The 27865-nt window shown below is 37.6% G+C and overlaps 2 protein-coding genes across 2 annotated transcripts; both read left to right on the forward strand.

The window, feature by feature from the left end:
* Positions 1–10389: 10389 nt before the first annotated feature.
* On the forward strand, positions 10390–11319 carry LOC129655963 (olfactory receptor 10X1-like). The gene has a single exon (XM_055586760.1). The coding sequence runs from the start codon at positions 10390–10392 to the stop codon at positions 11317–11319; it is 930 nt and encodes a 309-aa protein (XP_055442735.1).
* A 5135-nt stretch (positions 11320–16454) lies between these two features.
* On the forward strand, positions 16455–17393 carry LOC129655964 (olfactory receptor 10X1-like). The gene has a single exon (XM_055586762.1). The coding sequence runs from the start codon at positions 16464–16466 to the stop codon at positions 17391–17393; it is 930 nt and encodes a 309-aa protein (XP_055442737.1). The 5' UTR covers positions 16455–16463.
* Positions 17394–27865: the final 10472 nt, after the last annotated feature.

The raw sequence follows: 27865 nt of genomic DNA on the forward strand, positions 1-27865 counted from the left end.
ACTTGTCAAATACACACACAAAAAAAAATGCATTACCTAAAAGTTGAGAAGTATGTTTTATTTGGCAGACATACAGAGGATTTAATCCTTAGAGACAGGCTCTCAGGTAGCTATTCTACCTGTTCTGAAGAGGTAGGGGAATACTCAGGATATATAGAATTTTATGCAAAAAAGGGAGTTGGAGTATCCAAAGATTTCTGTTAGTTAGAGAAAAAAAGGCACCTCAAGTAAACGAATTTATAATGTTTCTATGTATGAGAAGATGAAAGAGTTTAGTCTCATGGAAACTATTCATTTGATATGCACCTTAAGTATCTAGGGCCGGTATTCTGTTTTTCTCCTTCCTGAATTCCATTAGGGTGCACCATCAGAGGTTGATGGCTTGGTGACTACAACATCCTCTGTTTAATTAATTGACAAGAGACATTCTTTGTCTACATATTCAAGTGACTCCCTTCCCATAAAGGATTTCTAGAGGGTTCAGTCATATTGTTGCTGAATGTCCCCAGACAAGATGTCTCTACTTCAATATCTCAGCCTCATTTAAAAAGCTCTTTAAACAAAGGGGAAAGGATAACTAACAGTCCTCCCTGAAACAGCAAATCTTTAACACTGACCTCAGAAACTATTCCTTCATGCTCCTCTGTCCATGAAATTCTCCAGGCAAGAATACTGGAGTGGGTAGCTATTTCCTTCTCCAGGGAATCTTCCCACAGGGATCCAAGCCAGGTGTTTTCCATTGCAGGCAGATTCTTTACCATCAGGCCCACCAAGGAAGCCCATTCCTTCATAGGGGACTGAATTTTGTTTCATTCTTCCGTGGAACAATTTATGTTCTACGGCAGGGTTGAAAACAATAGAGCATTCAGTAGGCTAACAGGTGCATAAGGCCAAGAAAAGGACATCCAAAGTGACTGTTAACCAAGCCATTCATCCCAGAGTGAATGTGGGCATAACTAAGACTCTGCCCCTGATGGGCGACATCAGAGAACTAACACTGTATAAGGCTGGGAAGGAGAAATTTCACTAAAATAATCAAGGTAGTCACTAAACAAATATTTAAAAAATAACAAATATAAGGCCCAGGTATGTGTAAGGGGGTGGGGCAATAAACAAAGTTTCTTCAATATATTATCTAAAATATCCAGTTTTAAACAACAACAAAAGTAAGATACATGGAAAGCAGCAGAAATGTGTCACATATTACCAGAAAAGAAATCAGGCAACAAGAAATTCGGGTGAGTGTGACTAGATGACATACTGAAAGGTCAAAACCTTCAAAGTCATCATTTTATTGAATAAAAATATTTAAAGACTAAAAAAAAAGAAGTAAAGAAAGATATCATAATAATATTAATCAAATATAATACCAATAAATAAAATAGAAATTTAAGATTGCCCAAATGGAAATACTTGATTTAAAAAGTACGGTAACAGATTTTCTTAAAGAATTTCTTATGGTGGCCACTATGAAGAGCAGTACAGTACAGAATTTCCTTAAAAAAAAAAAAATAGAGCTACAATATTATTAGCAATTCCATTCCTGAGCATGCACCTGGAGAAAACCATACTTTAAGAAGATGTAAACTTCACAATGTTCATTGCAGCACTATTTACAATATCCAGGATATGGAAGCAACCTGAATGTCCAACAGCAAAGAAATAGATAAAGAAGATGTGATACATATGTACAATGGAATATTGCTCAGCCACAAAAAATAATGCCATTTGCAGCAACACGGATGTATGTAGAGACTGTCATACTGAGGAAAGGAAGTTAGATTAAAAAAAAAACACAAATATGCATTGCTTATATATGGAATCTAAAAAAAAAAAGGTGTAAATGAACTTATTTACTAAACAGAAGTAGAGTCACAGATGTATAATAGGAAAAAAATGTATGGTTACAAGCATATGGGAGAGGGATAAATTGGGAGATTGGGATTGACATATATAAGCTACCATATTTAAAATAGATTAACTAATAAGAACCTGCTCTATAGCACAAGAAAATTTACTCAATACCCTGTAATGCCCTATATGGGAAAATAATCTAAGAGTGGATATATGTATATGTATTACTGATTCACATTGCTGTACACCTGAAGCTAACATAACATTGTAAATCAGCTACACTTCAGTAAACATTTAAAAAAAAATTGTTTGAGATATGCTCAACCCATGGCTGATTCATGTCAATGTATGGCAAAAACCACTACAATATTGTAAAGTAATTAGCCTCCAATTAAAATAAATAATTTCTTCAAAGAAAAAAAAATATATATTTAAACTGGTTGAAGAAAAAAATAGTGAACCTGAAGTTAGATTAATAATGATTATGTAATTCAAAGATTAGAGAGAAAAAAGAATGAAGAAAAGTATACTCAGAGAAATGTGTGACACCATTAAATTTACCAAAATTTAAATGAGTACCGGAAAGATAAAAGAGAAAGGAAGAGAAAAAAAATTAAAGAAATAGTGGCTGAAAACTGCCTAAATTTATGGAAAAATAAACCTACACATCCAAGAAGCTCAACAAACTCAAGTAAGGTAAATGTGAAAGTGTGTTAGTTGCTCAGTTGTGTCCGATTTTTGCAACCCTATGGACTATAGCCCACGAGACTTCTCAATCCATTGAATTCTCCAGGCAAGAATACTGGAGTGTGTAGGCATTTCCTTCTAAAGGGATTTTCCTGACCCAGGGGTTGAACCCAAGTATCGTGCATTGCAGGCAGAGTCTTTTACCAACTGAGCCATCAGGGAAGCCCAGTGTAAATGTAAAGAGATCTACCAACAGATATAACCAATAAGAGCAGAGAAGACATTCTCGTTGAGGGTATGTGGGACTTAGATAGACCATATGACAGGGCATAGAACAAGTCTATAAAGTTAAAAGGATACAAATCTATAAAGTCTGTAGGATTTTGGAGTGAAAATTAGAAATAGAGTGAATGGAGATAAATTAGAATTACAATGGAGTGAAATTTAGAAATCAATAACAACTAAATAGGGAAATTCACAAATATGTGAAAAGTAAGAAACACAATCTTAAATGACTAACAGTTCTGAAAAGAAATCATAGGAGAAATTAGAAAAAACTTTGAGATGAGCAAAAATAAGGACACGACATAATAAAACTTATGGGATTCAGCTAAAGCAGTGCTTAGAAGGAATTTTACAATGATATATCAGAACAGATCAGATCAGTCGCTCAGTCGTGTCCGACTCTTTGCGACCCCATGAATCACAGCACGCCAGGCCTCCCTGTCCATCACTAACTCCCGGAGTTCCTCAGACTCACGTCCATCGAATCCGTGATATCATCCAGCCATCTCATCCTCTGTCGTCCCCTTCTCCTCCTGCTCCCAATCCCTCCCAGCATCAGAGTCTTTTCCAATGAGTCAACTCTTCGCATGAGGTGGCCAAAGTACTGCAATTTCAGCTTTAGCATCATTCCTTCCAAAGATATCCCAGGGCTGATCTCCTTCAGAATAGACTGGTTGGATCTCCTTGCAGTCCAAGGGACTCTCAAGACTCTTCTCCAACACCATAGCTCAGAAGCATCAATTCTTCGGCACTCAGCCTTCTTTACAGTCCAACTCTCATATCCATACATGACCACAGGAAAAACCATAGCCTTGACTAGATGAACCTTTGTTGGCAAAGTAATGTCTCTGCTTTTGAATAGGCTATCTAGGTTGGTCATAACTTTCCTTCTAAGAGGTAAGCGTCTTTTAATTTCATGGCTGCAATCACCATCTGTAGTGATTTTGGAGCCCAGAAAAATAAAGTCTGACACTGTTTCCACTGTTTCCCCATCTATTTCCCATGAAGTGGTGGGACCGGATGCCATGATCTTCATTTTCTGAATGTTGAGCTTTAAGCCAACTTTTTCAGTCTCCACTTTCACTTTCTTCAAGAGGCTTTTGAGTTCCTCTTCACTTTCTGCCATAAGGGTGGTGTCATCTGCATATCTGAGGTTTTTGATATTTCTCCTGGCAATCTTGATTCCAGCCTGTGTTTCTTCCAGTCCAGCGTGTCTCATGATGTACTCTGCATATAAGTTAAAATAACAGGGTGACAATATACAGCCTTGATGTACTCCTTTTCCTATTTGGAACCAGTCTGTTGTTCCATGTCCGGTTCTAACTGTTGCTTCCTGACCTGCATAGAAATTTCTCAAGAGGCAGATCAGGTGTTCTGGTATTCCCATTTCTTTCAGAATTTTCCACAGTTTAATGTGATCCACACAGTCAAAGGCTTTGGCATAGTCAATAAAGCAGAAATAGATGTTTTTCTGGAACTCTCTTGCTTTTTCCATGATCCAACAGATGTTGGCAATTTGATCTCTGGTTCCTCTGCCTTTTCTAAAACCAGCTTGAACATCAGGAAGTTCATGGTTCACATATTGCTGAAGCCTGGCTTGGAGAATTTTCAGCATTACTTTACTAGAGTGTGAGATGAGTGCATTTGTGCGGTAGTTTGAGCATTCTTTGGCATTGCCTTTCTTTGGGATTGGAATGAAAACTGACCTTTTCCAGGCCTGTGGCCACTGCTGAGTTTTCCAAATTTGCTGGCATATTGAATGTAGCACTTTCACAGCATCATCTTTCAGGATTTGGAAAGATGGCAAATAAGCAACATAATCTTATACCATAAGACATTGTGAGAACAGCAAAGTAAACCTAAAGCAAATAGAAGGTGGTGGTGGGGGGAGAGGTGGGCGGCGGGGAGTAAAATTTAAAGAAAAAAAATTTAAATAGTAGGATAAAAGAAAACCTTTTAAGTCAATGAAACCAAAAGCTGCTTCTTTTGATTTTTAACAAGAGATCAAAAAGATCAACAAAATTGATAAACATTTGCTCAATTGATCAAGACCAAAAAAAAAAACCTCAGATAATTTAAATTATGGGACTCAGAAATGATATTGTTATTGAACTTCCAGAAATAAGAAGAATTATAAGTAAATATCATGAACATTTGCAGACTAATAAATAAGTTAGATGATATAGACAGACTCCTAAAAAGACAAAAAATTCCAAAACTACCACAAAAAGGAACTGTCAGCTGAGTAGACCTATAGCAAGTGATTGAAAGTATTCTCTCAATATTTTTAATAATAGAAACCTCTGAAATTATAGCAGAGTACACAGATGGTCAAATACAGTAGTTTCTATATTCTTAGCCTCCTTTGTTGCCAAGCTTGGCAAAGCTATTAAGTTCTGACCAATAAAATATAAGCTTAAATGATAGGTGTAACTTCTAGGTTTGTCCCTTAAGAATGATGTCTTTCTTTCTGATTTACTGATGGCTATGACAGAAAAATATCTATTTCTGCTTTATTGACTATGCCAAAGCCTTTGACTGTGTGGATCACAATAAACTGTAGAAAATTCTGAAAGATATGGGAATACCAGACCACCTGATCTGCCTCTTGAGAAATTTCTATGCAGGTCAGGAAGCAACAGTTAGAAATGGACATGGAACAACAGATTGGTTCCAAATAGGAAAAGGAGTATGTCAAGGCTGTATATTGTCACCCTGTTTATTTAACTTCTATGTAGAGTACATCATGAGAAATGCTGGACTGGAAGAAACACAAGCTGGAATCAAGATTGCCGGGAGAAATATCAAAAACCTCAGATATGCAGATGACACCATCCTTATGGCAGAAAATGAAAAGGAACTCAAAAGCCTCTTGATGAAAGTGAAAGTGGAGACTGAAAAAGTTGGCTTAAAGCTCAACATTCAGAAAACGAAGATCATGGCATCCGGTCCCACCACTTCATGGGAAATAGATGGGGAAACAGTGGAAACAGTGTCAGACTTTATTTTTCTGGGCTCCAAAATCACTACAGATGGTGATTGCAGCCATGAAATTAAAAGACGCTTACCTCTTGGAAGGAAAGTTATGACCAACCTAGATAGCATATTCAAAAGCAGAGACATTGCCAACAAAGGTTCATCTAGTCAAGGCTATGGTTTTTCCTGTGGTCATGTATGGATGTGAGAGTTGGACTGTGAAGATGGCTGAGCGCCGAAGAATTGATGCTTTTGAACTGTGGTGTTGGAGAAGAGTCTTGAGAGTCCCTTGGACTGCAAGGAGATCCAACCAGTCCTTTCTGAAGGAGATCAGCCCTGGGATTTCTTTGGAGGGAATGATGCTGAAGCTGAAACTGCAGTACTGTGGCCACCTCATGAGAGGAGTTGACTCATTGGAAAAGACTCTGATGCTGGGACGGATTGGGGGCAGGAGGAGAAGGGGATGACAGAGGATGAGATGGCTGGATGGCATCACTGACTCGATGGACGTGAGTCTCAGTGAACTCCGGGAGTTGGTGATGGACAAGGAGGCCTGGCGTGCTGTGATTCATGGGGTCGCAAAGAGTCAGACACGACTGAGCGACTGATCTGATCTGATGAACAGAAAACCAGATACTATGGACTCAGCAATGGAAGCCTTATCTTAAGGATGGCAGAAACAATTCAGCAGTTTTCAAGGGCTTGTATAACTTTGTGAAGCAAAGTTACCATATCCACTTTGCAAATTGTGGATTGCTTGTCACAAGACTGTTGTATGAGAGAAATAAATTCTGATTTAAGTACATTAATTTTTTATTCAGTGGACTTTCTAAAGGTGATAGGCCAGGATACAATTTTTCAGATAGCTCTATGGAACTTCCCAAAAGGTAAGGAAGAATCCAGGATATATAAGAGTTTTTTTTTTTTTTGCTATGATGTAGTTGAATATAAAACATGTAGTTGAATATAAAAATATAAAAAAATTACTGCAAATCACAAAAATACAAGACATCTAAAATCAATTATTTTAGTGTCTTTTTATCTATGGGAAGGACCAGCATCCTGCCTTTCACTATTTTGCATTCCCCTTAGGGTACAGTTCAGTGGCTAATGAAGGAATGAAGCTTGAAGGTATGATGGCTAGCAACATTCCTTCTTTATCAGAAAGGCAGACAATATTCTTTGTTTACTGAAATCGCAGGCAATAGTTTTTGTCCACAGAGGAAGGAGTTGATGAATAGAGGGAAGGAACCTTTTATGGAGAGTGGAAAAGTGAATGGAATAAGTACTAGAGATGCAGCTGACTTCCCTCTCTGAAAAAACTAATGAAGTAGTGGGAAGCCTTGGTTATGGGTAGAATATGAACTCTGAACATTTTAAATCCCCAGAGATTCCCAGAAGAGTTTTACTAGTCACATGTTACACAAAGTCCTGCAACTAATAAGAGCAAATTAAAAAGTTGAGTGAGAAAGTTCTTTTCCTCCTCCTGATGAAAGAAGAAAGAAATCCCTGAGAGTCTCTTAAGCAGAACCTAACAAACCTCTAGAGCTCAGGAACCTCCAGCCCTGGTAATATCTCTAAATTGTTAAAAGTAAAGGCTCTAAGCCACTACAATTTAGTAAGTGTCGGGAACTGATCATTGCAAATGTGGCCTAACCTCACATGTCATGTCAAAAACTCTGGAGCCATAGAAAACTGATGTACCCAAAGTCAGGACCACTTTTATCACTTCCCAGGTGGGGAAACTCAGAAGATGCAAGGGCTTTCCCAAGGTCACTTAACTAACAGTGACAAAGTTAAGAGTCCCGAGTCTTTGACCAGTCATTTGCATACTAAATTGATCTTTGCCTCTTTTGAGTGAAGAACAAAGCATATTTCTGACAACGTGAAGACGTTCTTGAAGAATATAACTACAATACTGACTTGGCATTGGAGCCATTGTAAAATACACAAGGTGGGAAATTACTCTAGATGGTTTGACTCTCTTTTCTTGATGACTAATCGTCACTACCATTTTCCTCAAATTACCATTTCTCTTTGACTTTGAAAAGGATATGTATTTCTTTTGTCAGTGTGGCTCTATATGACAAACTAAATTTGAGACAGGTTGATTTAGCAATAACTTCACAGAGAACTGAGAATTGGATGGGATATGGTAATATCCCGCATTCACACATAGACACACATGTTCAGAATATGCCAAAAGTAGAAGGAGATTGACATTCATATTTTACTCCTGATGGTTAGCTAAGTAGATATTTACTACACAATTGGATAAAATCTAGATAAGAAAGGACCTGGCCTGGAATTTGTATCAATTGTTCTTTGTATTTTCAAAATGCTTCTGAACTTTAAACTTTGAAAACAACCTTTCTGGGCTGTCTTGGAGGGAATATGGCCTATTGTATGAAATCACACTGTTTTGCAGGTAGTATGACAGAAAAACTTTTGGGCTTTGCACCACGGAGATCACCTACTGAAACAACTTCTTATTTTGCTAGTATGCTTTTTCCCGTTGGGGAACTTAGTGAATCTTTTAATTCCACAATCCATATAATCGCCTTTCTTATAGAGTTATTGTGAAGAGTCATGTGAATTTAGAACCTTAGTGTGTAAATAGCTCTTTTAGTGGAAAGAATTTTTCATGATATGTTAGGAATCATCAGAAAGACCAAGTATTTTCTAACTGGGGGAGATTTTGTTCTTAAACAGCTAGAATCCTTCAGAAAGATGCTAATAGAGAGAAATGAAACAATGATCTGCAAGTGTGGAATTGGATTGGAAGGACACTCACATGGAGTTTGGGTACTGAAGAGGGTTACTTAAAGGTCTCATGAACAAACCGAAGGGACATTTAGACACTGTCCCTCATAATAAGTTCTTAGGCAAGAAGACAGAAAAATAGTCTACCTTTTTGGAGATAATCGCTCACAGATAAAGTGTAGATACAGTGAGAGAGAGAAACAAGAAAGATGAAAGGGTTCATAGACAAGATTAGGTCAGGGGACTCATGTGTGACTATGAAAGAATGAAGATCTTGTCAGGTCCACGAGAACAAAAGCATCCAAGGGATCTTTAAGGTAGAGTTCATATATTGTGAACTATTTATGAAAACATTTGTAATTTAGGCCATTTTCCTACTGCCACTTCTGACTCTCAGTGACCAAAAAGATTCCATCCTGAAAATGCTTAATCTTTGCCTGAACCAAATCTAAGGAACAATGGAACGTCTCCATCTCTGCCGAAGATACAGTGCTGAATAACAAAGTAAAACATTGTTTTGAGATTCAACACTTTTAAAATAACCTGCTCATTGAAGATTTATTGGAAATCAATATCTTCTTAAAATGCTCCATATATATTATCACTCTGAGAACTACAGACTTATGTGACTCGTAGTCTTTCTTCAAGGTGAAAGCATTGATAAATGAAAATCCTATCCTGCTAAGGTTAAAACAGCTTGATTCTGGTTACAGTTGTGACACTTCATAGATACGGTAGTCTTATTTTTAAAGTAGGTATTTTTAAAAAATAATTTTTAAATTTTTAAATTTATAAATGTAAATGTTAATTTTAAAAATAATTACAGCTGCCCTACACATTGTATATTTCTCCTAGGCACGTCACCTATACAGTTTGAAAGGTAAACTGAATCAATATGCAAACAAATTTGGCAAAATACAGGCTCTATAAATGAGTTATTAAATATGTTAGCATGTGGTTAAGAAAAAACATAGTTCAAGGTCATATAAACATAAGGGATTATTCAACTATAAGGACAAACATGAAATTGTAAAGAGGATGAGATTAAACCTGACATAGAATTATCAGGAAATATACAGAATCACCAGAATTTGTCTTTTTTGCTTATGCTGAGCTTTATATTGACGAAATGAAGAAAATGTCTCTTGCCACTTGAACTATAGTTGCATAAAATGTCTGCTTAGTAACATCATCCACAAACTATTTAAGCCAAATTTATCCTAAGTGTCCTTTAGAGGAGAGGAAAGGGAGCTTGCTATTTCTTTTCCTTTAGTATTTTAGGACCTAACTGTCTTCTTCAAGAAGAGGTAATGACTTTGATCTTCTGTTGTAACTGTAAGCCATTGTTCGAATACAGTCCCCAAATTCCAAACAACTATCAAACTTCACTTATTAGCTGCTTACAGACAATATTATAAGTAGAAGTTGCTATATCAGATCCTGATTCTGTCCATTAACTACTTGATAATTTTTTCATGGCTTAGAATCAGATCCAAATGTAACTCACCTTATGCACATGAATTTCCTTCATCTGGACAGCAATTAGAGTATTTTTTGTTCTTTTTTTACTATCAGCCATTAAACTCCTTTAAAAAATAGGGCAGAAAAAGTCATAATAAGTAATTAGTAATGGTGGCTTAATAAAGAAGAAACACATGAAGGGACAATTAGGAAAAGTATTACCTACATACACATCTTGTTTTGCCAAATAAAATAAACAATCAATTGGTAACTGCAAATTTGATCGTCTGTTTTATTCACACCAAAACTGCAGAGAATAATGGAAAATTGAATTTTTTGTTTCCTTGGATTTCAGAATTTCACATGATGAAGATCAACCAGACAGTCCTGAAAGAGTTCATCCTTGTTGGCTTTTCTGGTTACCCACATGCACAGACATTCCTCTTTGTGGTTTTCTTCTGCCTCTACCTTCCCACCCTCACAGGTAATCTGGCCATCATGGGTCTAACTTGGGTGGACAGACGTCTCCACACACCCATGTACCTCTTCCTTAGTGCACTCTCTTTCTCTGAGACCTGCTACACTCTGACCATTATCCCCAAGATGCTGGCAGATCTTCTGGCCAAGGACAGAAGCATTTCATCCATAGGTTGTGGCTTGCAAATGTGTTTCTTCTTGGGACTTGGTGGCGCTAATTGTGCCATTCTTACTTGGATGGGATATGATCGCTTCTTGGCCATCTGCAACCCTCTCAGATATCCTGTGCTTATGACCAACATGGTGTGTGGAAAGCTTGTGGCCTCTGCTTGGATTGCAGGCTTCTTTGTCTCTGTGATAGAGACTGCATTGATATTCAGGGGCCCTTTCTGCAACCCCAACCTTGTCAAACACTTCTTTTGTCATATGAGGGCAGTTGTGAGGCTGTCCTGTCTAGACAGTGACCTCACAGAATTCACTGTAACAGTGATGTCAGTGTCAGGTTTGATGGGCACCTTTCTCATCATCATCCTCACTTATGTGTTCATTCTTTCCACTGTCCTCAAAATCCCTTCGGCTGAGGGCAAGCAGAAGGCCTTTTCTACCTGTGCCTCCCACCTCACAGTGGTCATCATCCACTTTGGTTTTGCATCTATTGTGTATCTGAAGCCAGAAGCATCAGGGGGAGATGACACAGTGATCGCAGTTCCCTACACTGTCGTCACCCCTTTCCTCAGCCCTCTCATTTTCAGCCTCAGGAATAAGGACATGAAGAATGCTTTCAGAAAGGTACTTGGAAAGAAATTTCTTGAATAATCTTGTACTATCACTACATAACTGAGTGTTCACAGATGTCAGGAAGCATCTACCCTGAAATATCTCGAGAAGCCTTTTCCCAGAAGTTGACATACGGGGATCAAGTGTCTGAGACTTGGACCTGATCCCTGACAGGCATTTAGTTAGGATGTTAAGGAAGTTTTCCAACTACTTTCAGTATTTTTCTCTGTGTATTCTATGCGACTGCTGATCATCCACTAGATGTTTTTCATACCTTTGATGAAGTAAGAAAAGCAAGATGGAAGAAGAAGCAACAACACCTATGACTACTATACTAAAAGATGATTTTAAATTCCTAAAGATGTAAATGTTCAAAAAAATGTCTAGGTAATGTTATGAGGGACCATGTGGTGCTGGTGATGGGAGATAATTATTTCCTATAAGAGATATACTATAGAAATCACAGTCAAATGTTTTTCAATACGTTTCTAGATATAGATAAATAGATAGGTTAGACATATAATTAAGACTCATGCCATACTATTTAAAAATTTTAATGCACTGTTTTCAGTGGTGTCCTTCCAATGACTGCTAACTGCTAGCTTCTGATTATATGGGGTACTTTGAAATGCTGATTCAAATCAGTAAACAGGACGGTAGAGCCTACATGTTCTGTGACTGAGGGAATCCTTGGATGAGGACTGCAAATAGCCCCTTTTTCTTTAATATGAAAGCAATAAGAGCTAACGTTTAAATACAATTTTACAGTATTGAGTGCTTTAACAATAAAAGGTGTTGTGTAATAATTTTGGCAGACACATAGTGAGTAATGAAGGAAACATAGCATTGACTCTATATATTACCCTAAAAAATTAAGAAATAACTATAAAGGTTAAATATCACAAATAAGTAGCAACTAATCTTACTGATAATTCCAACATAAAACCTAGAGACTTTTCTGAATCTTTTTCTCAGTTCTGCTGACACTATGTCCTCTCATGAAGGACATAAATACTGTATTATGGGTTGGTATAGTCATTGGAAAAGTCTCTGATTCTGGGACGATTGGGGGCAGGAGGAGAAGGGGACGACAGAGGATGAGATGGCTGGATGCCACCACCGACTCGATGGACATGATTTTGAGCAAACTCCGGGAGTTGGTGATGGACAGGGAGGCCTTGTGTGCTGAAATTCATGGGGTTGCAAAGAGTTGGACTTGACTGAGCAACTGAACTGAACTGATGAACAGAAAACTAGCTACTATGGGCTCAGCAATGAAAGGCTTATCTTAAGGATGGCAGAACCAGTTCAACAGTTCTCAAGGGTTTGTATAACCTTGTGATGCTAAGTTACCATATCAACATTGCAAATTGTGGATTGCTTGTCACAAGACTGTTGTATGAGAGAAATAAATTCTGATTAAGTTTTTTAATTTTTTATTCAGTAGACTTTCTAAAGGTGATAGGCCAGGATACGATTTTTCAGATAGCTCTGTGGAACTTCCCAAAAGGTAAAGAAGAAGCCAGGATATGTAAAAGATTTTTTGCTATAGAAAGCATGTAGTTGAACATAAAAAAAATACTGTTAATCACAAATATACAGGACATCTAAAATCAATTATTTTAGTGTCTTTCTATCTATGGGAAGGACCAGCATCCTGTCTTTCACCATTTTGCATTTCCCTTAGGGTGCAGTTCAGTGGCTAATAGCTTGAATGTATGATGGCTAGCAACATTCCTTGTTTATCAGAAAAGCAGACAATATTCTTTGTTTACAGAAATGGAAGGTAATAGTTTTTGTCCACAGAGGAAGGGAGTTGATGAATAGAGGGAAGGAACCTTTTATGGAGAGTGGAAAAGTGAATGGAATGAGTACTAGGGATGCAGCTGACTTCCCTCTCTGATAAAACAAAACTAATGAAGTAGCGGGAAGCCTTGGTTATGGGTAGAATATGAACTCTGAACATTTTAAATCCCCAGAGATTCCCAGAAGAGTTTTACTAGTCACATGTTACACAAAGTCCTGTAACTAATAAGAACATATTAAAAAGTTGAGTGAGAAATTTCTTTTCCTCCTCCTGATGAAAGAAGAAAGAAATCCCTGAGAGTCTCTTAAGCAGAACCTAACAAATCTCTAGAGCTCAGGAACCTCCAGCCCTGGTAATATCTCTAAATTGTTAAAAGTAAAGGCTCTAAGCCACTACAATTTAGTAAGTGTTGGGAACTGATCATTGCAAATGTGGCCTAACCTCACATGTCATGTCAAAAACTCTGGAGCCATAGAAAACTGATGTACCCCAAGTCAGGACCACTTTTATCACTTCCCAGGTGGGGAAACTCAGAAGATGCAAGGGCTTTCCCAAGGTCACTTAACTAACAGTGACAAAGTTAAGAGTCCCGAGGCTTTGACAAGTCATTTGCATACTAAATTGATCTTTGCCTCTTTTGAGTGAAGAACAAAGCATACTTCTGACAACGTGAAGACGTTCTTGAAGAATATAACTACAATACTGACTTGGCATTGGAGCCATTGTAAAATACACAAGGTGGGAAATTACTCTAGATGGTTTGACTCTCTTTTCTTGATGACTAATCGTCACTACCATTTTCCTCAAATTACCATTTCTCTTTGACTTTGAAAAGGATATGTATTTCTTTTGTCAGTGTGGCTCTATATGGCAAACTAAATTTGAGACAGGTTGATTTAGCAATAACTTCACAGAGAGCTGAGAATTGGATGGGATATGGTAATATCCCGCATTCACACATAGACACACACGTTCAGAATATGCCAAAAGTAGAAGGAGATTGACATTCATATTTTACTCCTGATGGTTAGCTAAGTAGATATTTACTACACAATTGGGTAAAACCTAGATAAGAAAGGACCTGGCCTGGAATTTGTATCAATTGTTCTTTGTATTTTCAAAATGCTTCTGAACTTTAAACTTTGAAAACAACCTTTCTGGGCTGTCTTGGAGGGAATATGGCCTATTGTATGAAATCACACTGTTTTGCAGGTAGTATGACAGAAAAACTTTTGGGCTTTGCACCAAGGAGATCACCTACTAAAACAACTTCTTATTTTGCTAGTATGCTTTTTCCCGTTGGGGAACTTAGTGAATCTTTTAATTCCACAATCCATATAATCGCCTTTCTTATAGAGTTATTGTGAAGAGTCATGTGAATTTAGAACCTTAGTGTGTAAATAGCTCTTTTAGTGGAAAGAATTTTTCATGATATGTTAGGAATCATCAGAAAGACCAAGTATTTTCTAACTGGGGGAGATTTTGTTCTTAAACAGCTAGAATCCTTCAGAAAGATGCTAATAGAGAGAAATGAAACAATGATCTGCAAGTGTGGAATTGGATTGGAAGGACACTCACATGGAGTTTGGGTACTGAAGAGGGTTACTTAAAGGTCTCATGAACAAACCGAAGGGACATTTAGACACTGTCCCTCATAATAAGTTCTTAGGCAAGAAGACAGAAAAATAGTCTACCTTTTTGGAGATAATCGCTCACAGATAAAGTGTAGATACAGTGAGAGAGAGAAACAAGAAAGATGAAAGGGTTCATAGACAAGATTAGGTCAGGGGACTCATGTGTGACTATGAAAGAATGAAGATCTTGTCAGGTCCACGAGAACAAAAGCATCCAAGGGATCTTTAAGGTAGAGTCCATATATTGTGAACTATTTATGAAAACATTTGTAATTTAGGCCATTTTCCTACTGCCTCTTCTGACTCTCAGTGACCAAAAAGATTCCATCCTGAAAATGCTTAATCTTTGCCTGAACCAAATCTAAGGAACAATGGAAAGTCTCCATCTCTGCCGAAGATACAGTGCTGAATAACAAAGTAAAACATTGTTTTGAGATTCAACACTTTTAAAATAACCTGCTCATTGAAGATTTATTGGAAATCAACATCTTCTTAAAATGCTCCATATATATTATCACTCTGAGAACTACAGACTTATGTGACTCGTAGTCTTTCTTCAAGGTGAAAGCATTGATAAATGAAAATCCTATCCTGCTAAGGTTAAAACAGCTTGATTCTGGTTACAGTTGTGACACTTCATAGATACGGTAGTCTTATTTTTAAAGTAGGTATTTTTAAAAAAAATTTTTAAATTATAAAATTTAAATTTATAAATTTAAAATGTAAATTTTTAAAATAATTACAGCTGCCCTACACATTGTATATTTCTCCTAGGCACGTCACCTATACAGTTTGAAAGGTAAACTGAATCAATATGCAAACAAATTTGGCAAAATACAGGCTCCATAAATGAGTTATTAAATATGTTAGCATGTGGTTAAGAAAAAACATAGTTCAAGGTCATATAAACATAAGGGATTATTCAACTATAAGGACAAACATGAAATTGTAAAGAGGATGAGATTAAATCTGACATAGAATTATCAGGAAATATTCAGAATCACCAGAATTTTTCTTTTTTGCTTATGCTGAGCTTTACATTGACGAAATGAAGAAAATGTCTCTTGCCACTTGAACTATAGTTGCATAAAATGTCTGCTTAGTAACACCATCCACAAACTATTAAGCCAAATTTATCCTAAGGGTCCTTTAGAGGAGAGGAAAGGGAGCTTTCTATTTCTGTTCCCTTAGTATTTCAGGACCAAATTGTCTTCGTCAAGAAGAGGTAATGACCTTGATCTTCTGTTGTAACTGTAAGCCATTGTTCAAATACAGTCCCCAAATTCCAAACAACTACCAAATTTCACTTATTAGCTGCTTACAGACAATATTATAAGTAGAAGTTGCTATGTCAGGTCCTGATTCTGTCCATTAACTACTTGGTAATTTTTTCATGGCTTAGAATCAGATCCAAATGTAACTCACCTTATGCACATGAATTTCTTTCATCTGGAGAGCAATTAGAGTATTTTTTGTTCTTTTTTTTACTATCAACCATTAAACTCCTTTAAAAAATAAGGCAGAAAAAGTCATAATAAGTAATTAGTCATGGTGGCTTAATAAAGAAGAAACACATGAAGGGACAATTAGGAAAAATATTGCCTACATACACATCTTGTTTTGCCAAAAAAATATACAATCAATTGGTAACTGCAAATTTGATCATCTGTTTTATTCACACCAAAACTGCAGAGAATAATGGAAAATTGAATTTTTTGTTTCCTTGGATTTCAGAACTTCACATGATGAAGATCAACCAGACAGTCCTGAAAGAGTTCATCCTTGTTGGCTTTTCTGTTTACCCACATGCACAGACATTCCTCTTTGTGGTTTTCTTCTGCCTCTACCTTCCCACCCTCACAGGTAATCTGGCCATCATGGGTCTAACTTGGGTGGACAGACGTCTCCACACACCCATGTACCTCTTCCTTAGTGCACTCTCTTTCTCTGAGACCTGCTACACACTGACCATTATCCCCAAGATGCTGGCAGATCTCCTGGCCAAGGACAGAAGCATTTCATCCATAGGTTGTGGCTTGCAAATGTGTTTTTTCTTGGGACTTGGTGGCACTAATTGTATGATTCTTACTTGGATGGGATATGATCGCTTCTTGGCCATCTGCAACCCTCTCAGATACCCTTTGCTTATGACCAACATCATGTGTGGAAAGCTTGTGGCCTCTGCTTGGGTTGTTGGCTTCTTTATCTCTGTGATAGAGACTGCATTAATATTCAGGGGCTCTTTCTGCAACTCCAATCTTGTCAAACACTTCTTTTGTCATATGAGGGCAGTTGTGAGGCTGTCCTGTCTAGACAGTGACCTCACAGAATTCACTGTAACAGTGATGTCAGTGTCAGGTTTGATGGGCACCTTTCTCATCATCATCCTCACTTATGTGTTCATTCTTTCCACTGTCCTCAAAATCCCTTCAGCTGAGGGCAAGCGGAAGGCCTTTTCTACCTGTGCCTCCCACCTCACAGTGGTCATCATCCACTTTGGTTTTGCATCTATTGTGTATCTGAAGCCAGAAGCATCAGGGGGAGATGACACAGTGATCGCAGTTCCCTACACTGTCGTCACCCCTTTCCTCAGCCCTCTCATTTTCAGCCTCAGGAATAAGGACATGAAGAATGCTTTCAGAAAGATACTTGGAAAGAAATTTCTTGAATAATCTTGTACTATCACTGCATAACTGAGTGTTCACAGATGTCAGGAAGCATCTACCCTGAAATATCTCGAGAAGCCTTTTCCCAGAAGTTGACATACGGGGATCAAGTGTCTGAGACTTGGACCTGATCCCTGACAGGCATTTAGTTAGGATGTTAAGGAAGTTTTCCAACTACTTCCACTATTTGTCTCTGCATATTCTATGCTACTGCCAATCGTCCACTAGATGTGTTTTGTGCCTTTGATGAAGTAAGAAAAGCAAGATGGAAGAAGAAGCAGCAACACCTATGACTACTATACTAAAAGATGATTTTAAATTCCTAAAGATGTAAATGTTCAAAAAAATTTCTAGGTAATGTTGTGAGGGACTATGTGGTGCTGCTAAGAGGAGAGAATTATTTCCTATAAGAGATACACTATAGAAATCACAGTCAAGTGTTTTTCAATATGTTTCTAGATATAGATAAATAGATAGATTAGATATATAATTAAGACTCATGCCATACTATTTAAAAATTTTAATGCACTGTATTCAGTGGTGTCCTTCCAATGACTGCTAAATGCTAGCTTCTGATTAAATGGGGTATTTTGGAAAGCTGATTCAAATCAGTAAACAGGACGGTAGTGCCTACATGTTCTGTGACTGAGGGAATCCTGGATGAGGACTGCAAATAGCCCCCTTTTCTTTAATATGAAAGCAATAAGAGCTAACTTTAAATACAATTTTACAGTATTGAGTGCTTTAACAATAAAAGGTGTTTTGTAATAATTTTGGCAGACACATAGTGAGTAATGAAGGAAACATAGCATTGGCTCTATATATTACCCTAAAAAATTAAGAAATAACTATAAAGGTTAAATATCACAAATAAGTAGCAACTAATCTTACTGATAATTCCAACATAAAACCTAGAGACTTTTCTGAATCTTTTTCTCAGTTCTGTTGACACTATGTCCTCTCATGAAGGACATAAATACTGTATTATGGGTTGGTATACTCATTGGACTGCAGCAATGAAATTAAAAGGCACTTACTTCTTGGAAGGAAAGTTATGACCAACCTAGATAGCATACTCAAAAGCAGAGACATTACTTTGCCAGCAAAGGTCTGTCTAGTCAAGGCTATGGTTTTTCCAGTGGTCATGTATGGATGTGAGAGTTGGACTGTAAAGAAAGCTGAGCACCAAAGAATTGATGCTTTTGAACTGTGGTGTTGGAGAAGAGTCTTGAGAGTCCCTTGGACTGCAAGGAGATCCAACCAGTCCATTCTGAAGGAGATCAGCCCTGGGATTTCTTTGGAAAGAATGATGTTAAAGCTGAAACTCCGATGCTTTGGCCACCTCATGCAAGGAGTTGACTCATTGGAAAAGACTGTGATGCTGGGAGGGATTGGGGGCAGGAGGAGAAGGGGACGACAGAGGATGAGATGGTTGGATGGCATCATGGACTTGATGGACGTGAGTTTGAGTGAACTCCGGGAGTTGGTGATGGATAGGGAGGCCTGGCGTGCTGCAATTCATGGGGTCGTAAAGAGTCAGACACGACTGAGTGAACTGAACTGAACTGAACTGATATATAAATAAAATGTATTAAAACTCTTCTGCTCATTTTCAAATCATGTTGCTTGCTTTTTTGATATTGAGTTGTATGGGCTGTTTACTTATTTGGATATTAACTCCTTATCATTCATGTTATTTGCAAATATTTTCTTCCATTCGGTAAGCCATTTTCTCCTTTTTTTAAATGATTTCCTTTGATATGCTTTTAAGTTTAATTAGTTCTCATTTGCTTATTTTAAGTTTTATCTTTTTTGCTTCAGGAGCCAAATCCCATCCCCTGCCCCCCCCCCCAAAAAAAAATAGATACAGTTTATGTCAAAGAGTGCTCTTTTTTTCTTCTTGCAGTTTTATGGCTTCTAGTTTTACATTTAGGTTCCTAATTCTTTTTGAGTTTATTTTTGTAGTAATTAGTATTAGTAATAGTGTTAGTAATGTCCTAATTTCATTCCTTTACATGTAGATATTCGGTTCTCCAAAGAGGAAAGGACACACAGTTAGTCCATAGGCAAATGAAAAGATGCTCTAGAATATCTCTAATCATCAGGGAAATATAAATCAAAACCATGCAGAGACATCACCACACACCTGCCAGAATGGCTATATTCAAAAAGAACACAAATAACAAATGTTGGCAAGGATATGGAGAAATGGGAATTCTTTTACACTGTTGTTGGGAATGTAAATTGGTGCAGGCAATGTGGAAAAGTGTATGGAAGTTTCTCAAAAAACTAAAAATAAAGCTGTCACATGGCCCAGTGATTCCACTTTTGAGTATACGTCTGAAAAAAAAGACACACTAATTAAAAAGATACATGCACTCCAATGTTCACAGTCACATTATTTACAGTTGTCAAGATATGGAAGCAACTTATACATCCATCAACAGATGTTGGGATAAAGAGATATGTATAAATATACAACTGAGTACTACTAAGTCATAAAAAAGATTGAAATTTTGCCACTTGCAAAAGCATGGCTGGATTTACTGGGTGTTATGTACATTAATGGGTAGGCCTTTTCTACCTGTGCCTCCCACCTCACAGTGGTCATCATCCACTTTGGTTTTGCATCTATTGTGTATCTAAAGCCAGAAGCATCAGGGGGAGATGACACAGTGATCGCAGTTCCCTACACTGTCGTCACCCCTTTCCTCAGCCCTCTCATTTTCAGCCTCAGGAATAAGGACATGAAGAATGCTTTCAGAAAGGTACTTGGAAAGAAATTTCTTGAGTAATCTTGTATTATCGCTTCATAACTGAGTGTTCACAGATGTCAGTGAAGCATTTACCCTGAAATATTTGGAGAAGCTTTTTCACAGAGGTTGACATAGGGGGATTAAGTGTCTGAGACTTGGACCTGAGCCATGACAGGTATATACTTAGCATGTTAAGGGAAGTTTTCCAACTACTTCCACTATTTGTCTCTGTATATTCTATGCTACTGCCAAACATCCACTAGGTGTTTTGTACCTTTGATGAAGTGTGAAAAGCATGATGGAAGAAGAAACACCAAACCAATGACTACTATATCAAAGAAAGAAACAAAGTGAAGTCCGTCAGTCGTGTCCGACTCTTTGTGACCCATGGACAGTAGTCTACCAGGCTCCTTAGTCCATGGAATTTTCCCTGCAAGAGTACTGGAGTGGGTTGCCAATTTTCCTTCTCCAGGGGTTCTTCCAAACCCAGGGATCGAACCCGGGTCTCCTGAACTGCAGGCAGACGCTTTACCGTCTGAGCCACCAGGGAAGCCCAGGGAAGCCTTTCTTTACTATATTAAAGAGGATTTTAAATTCCTAGTGATGTAAAGGTTGAAATTTTTTTCTAGGTTATATTGTGAGGGACTGTGTTGTGCTGCTAAGGGGAGATACTTGTTTCTTGTAAGGTATACACTGTATAGAAATCATTGGCAGTCTAATATGTTTCAATATATTTCTAGATATAGATAAATAGATTGATATAGATAGATATATAGTTAAGTGTCATGCCACACTATTAAAAGTTTTTAATAATACTGCACATGATAGTGTCCTTCCAATGACTGCTAGATGCTAGCTTCTGATTTTATGGGATATTTTGGAACATTGATTCAAATAAGTAAACAGGACGGTAGTGTCTACTTGTTCTGTGGCTTAGGAAGGTTGGATGAGGACTGTAAGTAACCCCCATTTTCTTTAATGTGAAAGCAATAAGAGCTAATGTTTAAATAAAATTTTATAGTATTGAGTGCTTTGACAATAAAAGCTGTTCTGTAATCATTTTGGCAGACATACAATGAGTAATGAAAGAAATACACCATTGGGTCTATACCATCTGACCACCAGGGAAGTCTCTATATATTCCCCTGCTGCTGCTGCTAAGTCTTTCAGTCATGCGACCCCATAGACGGCAGCCCACCAGGCTCCCCTGTCCCTGGGATTCTCCAGGCAAGAACACTGAAGTGGGTTGCCCATTTCCTTCTCCAATGCATGAAAGTGAAAGTGAAATCGCTCAGTTACGTCCGACTCTTCGCGACCCCATGAACTGCAGCCCACCAGTCTCCTCCGTCCATGGGATTTGCCAGGCGAGAGTACTGGAGTGGGTGCCATCGCCTTCTCCAATATATTGCCCTAGACTCCCCTAAAGTAGTGTTAGTTGCTCAGGCATGTCCGACTCTTTGCAATCCATGTACTGTGGCCCGCCAGCCTCCTTATTCATGGGATTGTCCAGGCAAGAATACTGGAGTGGGTTGCCATTCCTTTCTCCAGAGGATCTTTCTGACCCGGGGATCAAACCTGGGTCTCCTGCATTTCAGGCAGATTCTTTACCACCTGAGCTACATGGAAGATCAATATTATCTTAAGAAAATAAGAAATTCTACAAAGTTTATGTATCACAGATAAGTAGCAACTAATCTTACTGAAAATTCCAGCATAAAACCTAGAGACTTTTCTGAATCTTTTCTCAGTTCTGTTGCTACTATACCCTCTCAGGAAGGTTTATATAAATGGTATATTATGGGTTGGTATATATAAATAAAATGTAGTAAACATCTTCTGCTCATTTTTAAATCAGATTGTTTGCTTTCTTGATGTTGAGTTGTATGGGCTGTTTACTTATTTGGATATTAACTCCTTATCATTCTTAGCATTTGCAAATATTGTCTTCCATTCAGTAGGCTGTTTTCTCCTTTTTTCAATGATTTCCTTTGACATGCAAAGACTTTTAAGTTTAATTAGTTCTCATTTTCTTATTTTAAGTTTTATCTCTTTTGCTTCGGGAGACAAATCCAAAACAAAATATTGCTATGGTTTATGTCAAAGAGTGTTCTTTATTTTCTTCTTGGAGTTTTTTGGCTTCTAGTCTTACATTCTTCTAGTCTTACATTCAGGTCTTTAATCTTTTTTATTTTTGTATAAAAATTTAGGTCTTACTAGTATTCTATTTTCATTCTTTTACCTGTAAATAATCAGTTCCCCAAAGAGGACATGCAGATGGTCCACAGGCACATGATAAGATGCTCGGTATCCTTAATCATCAGGGAAATATAAATCAAAACCACAAAGAGACATCACCACACACCTGTTCAAATGGCTATCCTCAAAAAGAACAAAAATAACAAATGTTGGCCAAGGATATGAACAAATGGGAACCTTGTACACTGTTGATGGGGATGTAAATTAGTGCAGGTAGTGTGGAAAACAGTATGGAGATTTCTCAAAATTCATTTTGATATTTGGCAAAACTAATACAATTATGTAAAGTTTAAAAATAAAATTAAAAAAAATGAAAAAAAAAACAAATAAAATAAAATAAAGTTGTCACATGACCCAGCAATTCCACTCCTGGGTATAAAAAAAAAGAAACACTGACCTAAAAAGATACATGCACTCCAGCATTATTTACATTTGTCAAGATAGGGAAGCAACTGAAGTAGCCATCAACAAATGTAGGGATAAAGAAGATGTGGTATATAAATATACAATGGAATACTACTCAGTCATAAAAAAAGAACAGAATTCCTGCCCATTTGCAAAATCATGGATGAACTTACAGGATGTTATGATTGCTAAGTAAAATAAGTTTGAGAAAGAGAAATACTGCCTTAATGTGTAATCTAATTAATAAAACACACTAATGAATATAATGAAAAAGAAATAAATCACAACTGTAGGAAACAAATGAGTGTTTACCAGTCGGGAGAAGAAGGGGAGTGGGGCAGTTTAACTCTAGGTAATTAAGACTTACAAACTATTATGCATAAAATAAACAACAAGGAGTTTATATACAACATAGGGAATAGAGACAATATTTTATAATATCTATAAATAGAACATAATCTTTAAAAATTGTGAATCACTATATTGTACACAAACTTATATAATACTATACATAAGCCTTATTTCAATAAAGGAAAAAGCAAAAAATTGAGGATAGTAAATCTTGGCAAGTCTTCTTGGCTAATGGCTTTACATTGAAAAAAGAATTTAAACTATTTTATGTTTAGAGAAAATATATGTCATAAAATTGTATTGGTTAACAGTGCTTTTAAAAATGAAATATTATGTTCAATGTGTTTTGAGACAGAGTTCTCTCTTTTGATGACTACACTATTAATGCTTATTTCCACTTTATGGTAAATATAGGCTAAATTAAATACAAAATTGGATTTACAGTTTCTAAAATATGATGTGGGATTTGAGACAATGCCATTATATTCTCAACTGTATTTTTATCTATGAGCTGGTATTTCTCATTTTAAAAGCTTGTAATGTAGGGACTTCCCTGGTGGCTCAGTGATTGAGTCTGCCTACCAGTGCAGGAGATACAGATTCCATCCCTGATCCAGGAGGATCCCACATGCCGCAGAGCATCTAAGCTCTTGCACCACAACTATTGAGTCTGTACTCTAGAGCCTGCACTGCAACTACAAGCCCACATGCTGTAACTACTGAAGACTGCGAGCCCTAGAGCCTACACCCTGTGACAAGAGAAGCCACTTCAGTGAGAAGCCCGTGTACCACCACTAGAGAGTAGCCCCTGCTCACTGCAACCAGAAAAAAGCCACACAGCATTCAAGACCCAGCAAATAAATAGATAAAATAAAACTTCAAAAGCTTATAATGTGGATTACAAAAGAAAAAAATTAAGCAAATAAAATAACTGAAACAGACAAATCCAAGCATATAGATACCTAAAACAGAGTAGTAGTTACCAGAGGAGAAGCAGTTGGGAAGAAGGCAAAATGGGTGAAGAGGATCAGTTACATGGTGACAGATGGAAACTAAAATTTGGGTAGTTAGCACACTGTGCTATATACAAAATTAGACATATAATGTTATGCACATGAAATTATTATACATTATAAACCAAAGTTTCCTCATTATCTCATTAAAAAGTAAATTGAAAACATTCAAAATAAAAACTTGAAATAAGGTGATTATTAGTGTTAGATCATTTGCATTTGCTTTTTGTACAATTAAATGATGTTAAGCAGAAGATATTTACTCTGAAAATTTAGGTGTTTCTGCTAAGTGCTCAGGTTTATGGAATCCTGACAACCCATGCCACCCATCAACTGGCAAAGATGTTCATTTCTCTACACTACACACTTCCTTCTGTTTCTGATGAAAAAAATCTGTTGCTCTTCACATTGCTTTTCCCCCATAAATAAAATGTAATTTGTTTTTCCTCACTAATTTCAAGATTTTTCCTTTGTTTTTAGTCTTCAGAAGTTTTACTCTTTATATTTTGTGTGTATTTCTTTGGATTTTTCTGTTTGTTGTTCACTTAGCAAAGAGGGGAACTCTACCAGGCTTCAGGAATCCTGACTCATACTTATCTTTTCCTGACATCATCCCAGAGAAGACATAAGGACATCTTATCAAAAGGATGAAAGTTCAAGTGTCCCACTTGGTCTTTTTTGACAAGAGTGCAGGTGGCGTCGGAGAAGGCAATGGCAACCCACTCCAGTATTCTTGCCTGGAAAGTCCCATGGATGGAGGAGCCTGGTGGGCTGCAGTCCATGGGGTCGCGAAGAGTCAGACACAACTGAGCAACTTGCCTTTCACTTTTCACCTTCATGCATTGGAGAAGGAAATGGCAGCCCACTCCAGTGTTCTTGCCTAGAGAATCCCAGGGACGGTGGAGCCTGGTGGACTGCCGTCTATGGGGTCGCACAGAGTCGGACAGGACTGAAGCGACTTAGCAGCAGCAGCAGCAGTAGGTGGAGTCAGAGTATTTTCTGTGGTGTTTAGACTTACTAAAAAGTTTATTTTCTAAAAGTTTTCTTCATTTTTGATAGGCTGCCTCTTTCCTTGTGCTTTGAATAGAGAAAACAGGGTTTTTGTTGATTTTTTTCTTTTTCTTTCTTTCTTTCTTTTTTTTTTTTTTTTTTTTTTGCGAGAGGATCTATGTTGATCCTAGACACCTCTTTGAAAAGTTTTGTGCACAATGCCCACTTTAGTCGTAATAAGTGGGAGGAAAGCGGGGAAGGTACTTTTAATTCATCTTCTGGCAGCATAGGTCCTATTTTTCTCAAATAAATTTTATAACAGAGAGTTTCCTAAACAGAATGAGTGAAATCTGTAATCTTCATATCTTTTCAAAGTCACGTAAATAGAGGGATAGATACATAGACAGCTGAAGCATGTTATAGGCTAATAGAATTTTAATTTAAAAAAATATGAACAAGGTGATTGAAATAAATACTATTTTTATTTTTTCTAAATTTCTTAATATGGAAAGTTAGTCAAAGGATTTATAAGCAATAAGTTCAGTTCAGTTCAGTTCAATTCAGTCGCACAGTCATTTCCGACTCTTTGTGACCCCATGAATCCCAGCAGGCCAGGTCTCCCTGTCCATCACCAACTCCCGGAGTTCACTCAGACTCACGTTCATCAAGTTAGTGATGCCATCCAACCATCTCATCCTCTGTCGTCCCCTTCTCCTCCTGCCCCCAATCCCTCCCAGCATCACAGTGTTTTCCAATGAGTCAACACTTTGTATGAAGTGGCCAAAGTACTGGAGTTTCAGCTTTAGCATCATTCCTTCCAAAGAAATCCCAGGGCAGATCTCCTTCAGAATGGACTGGTTGGATCTCCTTGCAGTCCAAGGGACTCTCAAGAGTCTTCTCCAGCACCACAGTTCAAAAGCATCAATTCTTCGGTGCCCAGCTTTCTTCACAGTCCAACTCTAACATCCATACATGACCACAGGAAAAACCATAGCCTTGACTAGATGGACCTTTGTTGGCAAACTAATGTCTCTGCTTTGCAATATGCTATCTAGGTTGGTCATGACTTTTCTTCCAAGGAGTAAGCATCTTTTAATTTCATGGCTGCAGTCACCATCTGCAGTGATTTTGGAGCCCTTCAAAAATAAAGTCTGACACTGTTTCCACTGTTTCCCCATCTATTTGCCATGAAGTGATGGGACTGGATGCCATGATCTTCATTTTCTGAATGTTAAGCTTTAAGCCAACTTTTTCACTCTCCACTTTCACTTTCACCAAGAGGCTTTTTAGTTCTTCTTCACTTTCTGCCTTAAGGGTGGTGTCATCTGCATATCTGAGGTTATTGATATTTCTCCTGGCAATCTTGATTCCAGCTTGTGCTTCTTCCAGCCCAGCGTTTCTCATGATGTACTCTGCATAGAAGTTAAATAAGCAGGGTGACAATATACAGCCTTGACGTACTCCTTTTCCTATTTGGAACCAATCTGTTGTTCCATGTCCTGTTCTAACTGTTGCTTCCTGACCTGCATACAGGTTTCTCAAGAGGCAGGTCAGGTGGTCTGGTATTCCCATCTCTTTCAGAATTTTCTACAGTTTATTGTGATCCACACAGTCAAAGGCTTTGGCATAGTCAATAAAGCAGAAATAGATGTTTTTCTGGAACTCTCTTGCTTTTTTGATGATCCAGCGGATGTTGGCAATTTGATCTCTGGTTCCTCTGCCTTTTCTAAAACCAGCTTGGACATCTGGAAGTTCACGGTTCATGTACTGCTGAAGCCTGGCTTGGAGAATTTTGAGCATTACTTTACTAGTGTGTGAGATGAATGCAATTGTGCAGTAGTTTGAGCATTCTTTGGGATTGCCTTTCTTTGGGATTGGAATGAAAACTGACCTTTTCCAGGCCTGTGGCCACTGCTGAGTTTTCCAAATTTACTGGCATACTGAGTGAAGCTCTTTCACAGCATCATCTTTCAGGATTTGAAATAGCTCAACTGGAATGCCATCACCTCCACTAGCTTTGTTTGTAGTGATGCTTTCTAAGGCCCACTTGACTTCACATTCCAAGATGTCTGGCTCTAGGTGAGTTATCATACCATTGTGATTATCTTGGTCTTGAAGATCTTTTTTGTACAGTTCTTCTGTGTATTCTTGCCACCTCTTTTTAATATCTTCTGCCTCTGTTAGGTCCATACCATTTCTGTCCTTTATCGAGCCCATCTTTGCATGAAATGTTCTGTTGGTATCTCTAATTTTCTTGAAGAGATCTCTAGTCTTTCCCATTCTGTTGTTTCCCTCTATTTCTTTGCGTTGATCACTGAGGAAGGCTTTCTTATCTCTTCTTGCTATTCTTTGGAACTCTGCATTCAGATGCTTATATCTATCCTTTTCTCCTTTGCTTTTCACTTCTCTTCTTTTCACCGCTATTTGTAAGGCCTCCCCAGACAGCCATTTTGCTTTTTTGCATTTCTTTTCCATGGGGATGGTCTTGATCCCTATCACCTGTACAATGTCACGAATCTCAGTCCATAGTTCAGCAGGCACACTATGAGATCTAGTCCCTTAAATCTATTTCTCACTTCCACTGTATAATCATAAGGGATTTGATTTAGGTCATACTTGAATGGTCTAGTGGTTTTCCTTACTTTCTTCAATTTAAGCAATAAGTAATCAATTATAATTGACAATCATTTGATAATAACTGGAAAAT

This window comes from Bubalus kerabau, chromosome 6 (genome assembly GCF_029407905.1).
Source record: "Bubalus kerabau isolate K-KA32 ecotype Philippines breed swamp buffalo chromosome 6, PCC_UOA_SB_1v2, whole genome shotgun sequence".
Taxonomy (NCBI): Eukaryota; Metazoa; Chordata; class Mammalia; order Artiodactyla; family Bovidae; genus Bubalus; species Bubalus kerabau.